Source organism: Cucurbita pepo, chromosome 10, assembly GCF_057944985.1.
Source record: "Cucurbita pepo subsp. pepo isolate OVF chromosome 10, ASM5794498v1, whole genome shotgun sequence".
In the NCBI taxonomy this organism is placed as follows: Eukaryota; Viridiplantae; Streptophyta; class Magnoliopsida; order Cucurbitales; family Cucurbitaceae; genus Cucurbita; species Cucurbita pepo.
Window position 1 is genome coordinate 17,348,884 of NC_141807.1, and position 8,256 is coordinate 17,357,139.

General features: G+C 38.2%; 1 protein-coding gene across 1 annotated transcript; it reads right to left on the reverse strand.

The window, feature by feature from the left end:
• Positions 1–464: 464 nt before the first annotated feature.
• LOC111803427 (pyrroline-5-carboxylate reductase) lies at positions 465–6,127 on the reverse strand. Its single transcript, XM_023687825.2, has 7 exons — positions 5,811–6,127; positions 5,679–5,727; positions 5,346–5,434; positions 4,217–4,289; positions 2,870–2,990; positions 2,140–2,245; positions 465–794 (listed from the first exon to the last, which is right to left on the reverse strand). Exons 1-7 carry the CDS (start codon positions 6,009–6,011, stop codon positions 606–608), a joined length of 828 nt encoding a protein of 275 aa, XP_023543593.1. The 5' UTR covers positions 6,012–6,127; the 3' UTR covers positions 465–605.
• Positions 6,128–8,256: the final 2,129 nt, after the last annotated feature.

Consider the following 8,256-nt stretch of genomic DNA (forward strand, 5'->3'; position numbering starts at 1 on the left):
GTGAGCTCAAGACTTTGTCTAGCAATCTCACATCATAGCGTTCGTCTTCGTGTTCGACTCCTCATGACTCTCTCTATGTGTCACCGTTCGACTTTTCAGTTCTCAACTCTCGTCTAGTTTTTGTGTGTCGTTTGACGTCGACGTCGCTCGCCTCTTTATTTCTCCATTGGACTCTATTCTCAGTTCTCAGTTCTCATTTCTTCGCTATGTTTCTCGTCAAACGTCCTTGTCTTATGTCTCTCCGCTCGACGCTCCATTCCACTTTCGTCGAACTTCTCTGCTTTGTGTCACTCGTCAAATTTCTCTGCTCGACCAAAGTCGATTCAACCAACTTTATTCGATCCGTTCGATTTTTCGACATTTAAAGGCTCACCCTAATGGTTGTACAACTAGTCCAAGCACAAATTCAAATACTTTCAAAAGGGGGGAAGGGAGGGAGGAATCTAAGCTAAAAACAATAAGCCTAAAAGAGTCATGGATTTGGTCCTTCATTCATATTGCAAAGCAAAGGGTGCAAGTTTCATTACTTTATTTCATCACCTCTTCAAGACTTAGAAACAAAACAAAATTAACTCTAACCTTACTAGCAAGCTCAATATTGGCAACTACTTCTCCGAAAGTTCTTGGCTACGCTTCGCAGCAGCGACCACAGCGTTCATGAATATGCCACGGAGTCTTCCCTTCTCTAGTTCATGAATCCCTGCAATTGTTGTCCCTCCAGGTGATGTTACATCATCCTTCAGCTGTCCTGGATGCTTCCCAGTTTTGGTGATCATGGTGGCTGCACCTAGCACCTGTAAACATATTCTGTATCAGTTCATTTCAATTGGTTCACAGCCAAATAACTCCGCTTAACATGTTTCACTTGATAGGAAGTCATGTGGAACTAGTGCAGTTAGGAGCTAAGATGGATGACCTGCCTACATAGTGGAAGATCATGAGTTCATGGCTGTTTAGTTTAAGAAATATTTTAACAATAAAATCTCAAGCCACTGCTAGTAGATATTGTCCGCTTTAGCCCGTTACGTATCGTTGTCAGTCTCACGACTAGGGAGAGGTTTCCACACCCTTATAAGGAATGCTTTGTTCCCTTCTCCAACCGGTGTAGGATCTCAAAATCCACCCCCTTGGGGGCCCAATATCCTCACAAGCACACCATCCGGTGTCTGGCTCTAATACTATTTGTAACAGCCGAAGTTCACTGCTAACAAATATTGTCTGCTTTAGCCTGTTATGTAGTTGTCAGCCTCACAGCTAGGGAGAGGTTTCCACACCGTTGTAAGGAATGCTTCGTTCCCCTCTCCAATCGATATGGGATCTCACAATCCACCCCCTTGGGAGCCTAACGTCCTTGCTGGCATACCATCTGGTGTTTGGCTCTAATACCATTTGTAACAACTCAAGTCCATTGCTAGCAGATATTGTCCACTTTAGCTCGTTACTTATCTCCATCAGCCTCACGACTAGGGAGAGGTTTCCACACCCTTATAAGGAATGTTTCGTTTCCCTCTCCAATCGATATTGGATCTCACAATCCACCCCCCTTGAAGGCCAACGTCCTCGCTGGCATATCGTCCGGTGTCTGCCTCTGATGCCATTTGTAACAGCCCAAGCCCACGGCTAGCAGATATTATCTACTTTAGCCTATTACGCATCGCTGTCAGTCTCACGACTTTAAAACGCGCTAGAGAGAGTTTTCCACACCCTTATAAAGAATGCTTTGTTCCCTTTTCTAACTGATGGGATCTCACAAACCATCCTCTTCTCTAACTGATGGGATCTCACAAACCATCCTTGCACAAGATGATTACTTTTATCATCCTCATGTTCTGTATGACTTCTATCAGATAATAAGGTTGGAATATGCAAGCATTATATATCATAGAAGCGTCTGCTTCTTCAGTTATTTAATTATACAAATGGTAGAACATCCTCGTTTGAAAATTTAATTTTCTTCTAAGACCGTTTACTTTTGAGCTTTTTGTCCTTCAAATCAAAAGCCAAGCTCGATCTTTTCTCTTTTTGTAAAATAAAATGCCAAGATAAAGAAGCTATACATTAATTACAGACGAGTTATGTCATTATGGCCCACAACATTAAATATTTTAGACACAGGCACATCAGATGAATTTAACTCACAGTTTGAGAAGCTAGACCCAGTGCAAGTTCTCGTGGTAGACCTGCAGCAACTCCTCCGTCAGCCAAAGCTTCTATTGCTAAGAATATGTACGCTGGCCCACTACCGCTGCACATTTCCATTTACACATAATGGTATCTATTAGTTGAAGAATGCCAAGGCCCTAAAACTGGAAGGATGCGTTAGAAAAAAAATTACAAAGGGTTACCCACCGTCTTGAGAGGCTTAGTTCTCTACCAAGGCTATATAAAAAATATGCTCGTCTCTAAACCCTTTATGTAATAGTCCAAGCCACCGCTAGTCGATACTATCTCTTTGGGCTTTCCCTTTTGGACTTCCTCTCAAGATTTTTAAGTCGCGTATGCTAAGGACAGGTTCCCACATCCTTATAAAGAATGTTTTGTTCCCCTCTCCAACCGATGTGGGATCTCACAATCTACCCCCTTCGGGGCCCAACATCCTCGCTAGCACTCATTTTTCTCTCCAATCGGTGTGGAATCTCACAATCCATCCCCATTTGGAACCCAAAGTCCTCGCTGACACTCGTTCCTTTCTCCGATCGATGTCAGATCTCACACTTTATTTATGAACGGTCATAAATACTCCAGTAGTATTACAAGAGCAGGCTCCAACATAATTAGGAAGTGGCAATAGAAAGAAGAAATTTTTGAGTCTTGTGCTCTGCTAGTTTGTAAAACTGTGGGACTCAACTCTTGCAAACATATAACATACCTCAAACCAGTGATTGCATCAAACAACTTCTCTTCAGCTTCCCATATCTTGCCCACAGATCCAAATAATTTAGCTATCAGTTGCCCATCCTCCTTGATCGCACCTTCTCCCAAGCTCATAACTGGTCAAAACAAAAAAGCAGAACTTTTCATTGGTCAGTACCATAAAACATTAATGTATTTTTTGTTCTTCTCCATGCTACGCACAGAGCAAAACTAATTGAAAATCTTGATATCTGTCATCCACATCACGTAATGAAAGTAGTACTGAAGTTAGTGAGTATATTTTGCGAGTTTGGGTTGGCCTGGTGGATGAAGCTTCCAAGTAATTCAGACTATCAATCAGAAAGTTGAACAAAAATTTTGCATGAACATGATACTATTTGAGGAAGAAGCCTCAATTCTCATGAAGCTGCATTGTCTAGATTGAGGATAGCGAATGAATAAACCTTCATCCTCAGATTATTTTCTTTTTGTTTTTTATTTATTTAGAGTTCCAAGATTCCTATATCTTTTTTCTTATATGATTTGTAATGGAACGATTCATTACGTATAGGATTTCAAAGAAGATTCAGCAAATGTAATTCAAAACCTGCACCCTCATTGGTCAATTAATTGGATCCCCCAATTTCTTTTCAAATTGTGACCGCTAGATCATGCCTTGTAATATAATTAACTAAATTAATAAAAATTAATAAAAATACCCGTGAACTTTGCACTTTATTTCAGAAATATCTTTTAACTTTCAAAAGTTTATGTGATACCTTTAAACTAAAAAAAAACTTAAAAAATACTCTTAATGTTTGTTTTGAATGGAAACGGTTAAATATTTTGTTTCAAGAATACCCTGAACTTTCAAAAGGATGATTTATGAGGTGTAGATAGATGGTTTCAGTTTATATATTGATAGTAAAAACTTTTTAACTTATTTATATAAAGGCTAAGGGTGTTTATCCTACTTTTAGAAGTTCGTGGGTAGTTTTTAAACATGGTACTAATGGTAAGTATATTTTTTAACGTATTAAAAACGTTGAAGGGTATTAATAAAACATAATAAAGTTCAAGGGTATTTTTGAAACAAAGTACAAACGATTTCTATTGAAAATTAAAAGTAAGAGTATTTTTGAAACTTTTTTAAAGAAGGGTACTATTGAAACTTGTGATCGTTTAGAGGTATTTTTAAGACAAAGTACACGTTTGTGGTATTTTTATTAATTTAGCCAATAATTAAATACCATTAAAATCAATTTTATTCTTAGAAAGAAGTAATACTTATTTCAGCATTCTAGAAACATATATATGAGAGAGAGATGACATTAAATTTAAACCAAAGAGGAAAAGATAATACCTGATGCAGCCTCTCCAACAGCTGCGGGAGTATTTGGCATAACTCTAATGAATCGGTTATGACCTGCCCAATCCTGAATGCATAAAGCATTACTCCAACTGCAATTTGTACGTAGAAAAGAAAGAACAAAAGGTATATTCTAAAGAATAAAAGGAAGAATAAATGGAACAAGTATGTGGCTTAATTCAAGCTTTTGTAGGAAAATAGTGCTTTTAAATCATAACACTTCTTCTATAAAGACTCTTGAAAGAAACACTAATTAAGTGCTTCTCATCAAATCACTTCAAGAACTTGTAATCAAACACTTGATTATCTAACCAAACACTCTGAAATTTTTGAAACATCCCAGGTAATCACAAATTCACCATTCTAAAAGTAATCACAAATTCATCCCAGGTGCTTATTGTTCAAGTACTTTGAAATGCTTCAGAATGATTTGAGAATTAATGAACTTACTTTTAACCATTCAACTAAACACTACAAAAGGTTTTTAACTGCTCAAGTGCTAGTAGATATTGTCCTTTTAGGGCTTTCCCTTCCATGCTTCCCTTCAAGGTTTTAAAACGCGTCCACTAGGGAGAGGTTTCCACATCCTTAAAACGCGTCCACTAGGGAGAGGTTTCCACATCCTTATAAGGAATGCTTTGTCCCCTCTCCAACCAATGTGGAATCTCACAATCCACCCCCTTGGGACAGGACGCTGGCACACCACTCGGTGTCTAGCTCTGATACCATTTGTAGCAGCCCAAGCCCACCGTTAGAAGATATGGTCCTCTTTGGGCTTTCCCTTCCGGGCTTCCCCTCGAGATTTTAAAACGCGTTCACTACGGAGAGGTTTCTACATCCTTATAAGGGATGCTTCGTTTCCTCTCCAACCAAGGTGGGATCTCACAATGTTAGAGAAAATCACGTCAAACTTACCCTTCACAGCAAAAGAAATCAGTAAAAACTTCCTTCCATAAAAAAATTTCAGGCAAAATAATTCAAAGAGAAACCCCAAAATTGATATGATAATCAAAGCTATATGCATCAGAATCCCTGAGGCTGCTGTTTTACCACAGAACACTCAACTCAAGAAAATCTCATCCACCAGAAAATCCAAAAAAACAAGTTAGTAAAAGTGAAGAACCTGCAGATCCTTCAGTTTTATCCCAGCAGCAATCGAAACCAAAAGCTTCTTCCCCAGTAGAGGCCTCAGCTTCAACACCACATTCTTAACTGCAACCAGTATTTCCCATCACAGAACGATTTAACATAAAGTTCATCAAAAGACAAATCATTATATACCAATAAATCACACAAAAAACCTTAGCATTTCGAGATATAAATCACCAGAGACATTCCTCAACTAATTTTTTTAAATATTTTTCAAGAGGACAACGAGAATACCAAGGAGAAAAATGAATGAATAAACAAATGGGGAAAACAGGACAAGAGTAGATGAGATGAACAAGCCCCGTACCGATTTGAGGCTTTACAGAGAAGATGACCACATCACTTTCTTCAACCACCTGGACATAATCGATGAAAAAAGAAAACGTAAAGGGCGATTATGGCGATGCAGTAGAAAGATGAAGATGAAGCATAATCATACATTTTCGTTCTTGGGGAGGACTCGAACACCGAAAGATTCGAAATCAATGGGAGGGCCAGGAGTGGGGTAGAGAGCCGTGGAGATTCGAGAAGGAGGTAAGAGACCAGATTGGACGATTCCCCTTGCTAGACTCTCCGCCATTTTTCCAGCTCCGATGAACCCTAATCTGTAAGCATCAAGTGAAATCGGAAGGAACTCCATTGATTCCGATCCAAAGCTCTCCTCCGGCTACTACTGGCTACGCTATCACATCTAACGGCTCAACCGCGAAATCCCGTTTGTTTTGAAGGAGGATCCATTTTGGCAATTTGTTTTTTCTTTTTGGATTTTTCCTTTTTCTTAATTTCTTTTATATGTTATTTAAAATTTTGAATTTTCAAAATCTCATCAAAACGTTTTAATTTTTTTTAATTTTCTAAAAATATCTTAAAAGTTTCATTCCTATTTTTGAAATTTTAAAAAGGGTAAGAATAGTAATGGAAAATTGAAAGTTAAAATATATATTTTTTAAATAAATTGACCGCCTAGCTAATTCAATTATGAATCTTATATATGTAATCTTAATCATGGGAGTGATCCCGTCATTTGTAATTTTTATCGTGTAGGACGGACCCTACTGGATTATATCAAATACATGTAGAGACTGTGTGGGTTTGTATCGTATAGGGAACAACCCTAGTAATCATTTCATATATATATGCATGGAGTGACCTCGTCATGTAACTTCATATCGTGTAGAATATGACCCTAGTAGATCACATCATATACACACAAAAGCGACCTTCCATGTGGGTTCATATCAGATAGAGCATGACCCTAGTAGATCATCTCATATGCATATGGGGTGATCTTGTCGTGTGAGCTCATATCATGTAGGACATAATCTTAGTAGATCACATCATAGCTAGGATTGATCTAGCATGTGATTCTTATCGTATGGATACATGTCAGATTTCACATTAGTTGGAAAGAGGAATGAAGCATTCCTTATAATGGTGTGTAAGTCTCTCCCTAATAGATGCGTTTTAAAACCGTGAGGCTGATGAAGATACATAACGGGCCAAAGCGAACAATATTTGTTAACGGTGGGCTTGAGCTGTTACAAATGGTAACAGCAAGAACGCTGGCCCCCAAGGAGGTGGATTGTGAGATGCCACATCGATTGGAGAGGGGAGCGAAACATTCCTTATAAGGGTGTGGAAACCTCTCCCTAACATACACGTTTTAAAATCGTGAGACTGACCACAATATGTAACGGGATAGAGTGGCGGACAATATCTGCTCGTAGTAGGCTTGAACAGTTACAGTACAAGCCTAGTAGATCATTTTATATAATGTAGGGAAAGATTGAGCCTCGGGTCATGTTTGAAAGAAATATTTCAAAAAATGTGAGCGAGGAAATGCGTTGAAAAGAATTTGAAAGATTCAATGTTGTAAGCTAAAAGCGAATAATCAACAACAACGACTTTGATAACACATAACCCAGGTGGGAAGAATTGACAATTAGTCACATTCCCTAATACATTCTGGATATTTTAGTCTTGAGGGGTACATATATGATTTTGATGACTGGTCATATACCGTATATAGACACAACAGTAATAGAAAAAGTCTATTTAATGTAAAAACAAGTAAGAGGGGTTTGGAAGAGGCATACGATCATGGATAATAAGTCCTAGACAAGCATGATCGGAACATCCGACATGCAGCCACAAGCAACATGGACAAGCATAATCGTGACATCCGACAACCCATTAGCAAGTGTAGCTCGACGAGCCAAACCCAGGGAATATACGAGCTCACCTGGTGGAACAGGCATGCGACCATGGACAATATATCCTAGAGAAGCATGATCGAAACATCCGACATGTGGCCACAAGCAACATGGACAAGCATAATTGTGACATCTGACAACCCATTAGCAAGTGTAGTCCGTCAAGCCAAACCCAGGAAATATGCGAGCTCGCCTAGTGGACTCATGTTTGCATGCATAGGCCATGTGTAAAGAACTACTACATTCAACCGTGCTCGGACTAAGACATGTTTTTTTTTTTTCTTATTCTCATAATAAAAGTTAGGAGGATACATGTTTTTTTAAAAAGAAAATTCTCCCTTTTAAAAGAAAATATTGGATTTCCCGATATCAAATTGCATCATCATAATACATCATCATATCATTATTATAACACATCATAATATTACATAAACATACATGACATGTGCAAGGGCCACTAGACACGTGTCATTATACATAACACAAGTCTTCAACCGAGCCGATAGTAAGACCACTTACTTAGTTGGCCTTAACTAATGTTTATTTTATTTCCGAGATTGACTTGACTTGTAGAGATACTCCACCATATTATAAATATCCACTTAATTCTTTCAATATTCATACTTCTTACATAATTGCTCGTATAAATAAAAATATATGTCTGATATAAGA

Excerpts from the sequence above, each read along its gene's own strand:
- LOC111803427 (XM_023687825.2), bottom strand. The coding sequence starts at position 6,011 with ATGGAGTTCCTTCCGATTTCACTTGATGCTTACAGATTAGGGTTCATC. Across the intron at positions 5,728-5,810 it reads TCCTCCCCAAGAACGAAAAT|GTGGTTGAAGAAAGTGATGT; the intron begins GTATGATTATGC and ends GATTATGTCCAG. Across the intron at positions 795-2,139 it reads TGGGTCTAGCTTCTCAAACT|GTGCTAGGTGCAGCCACCAT; the intron begins GTGAGTTAAATT and ends ATATGTTTACAG.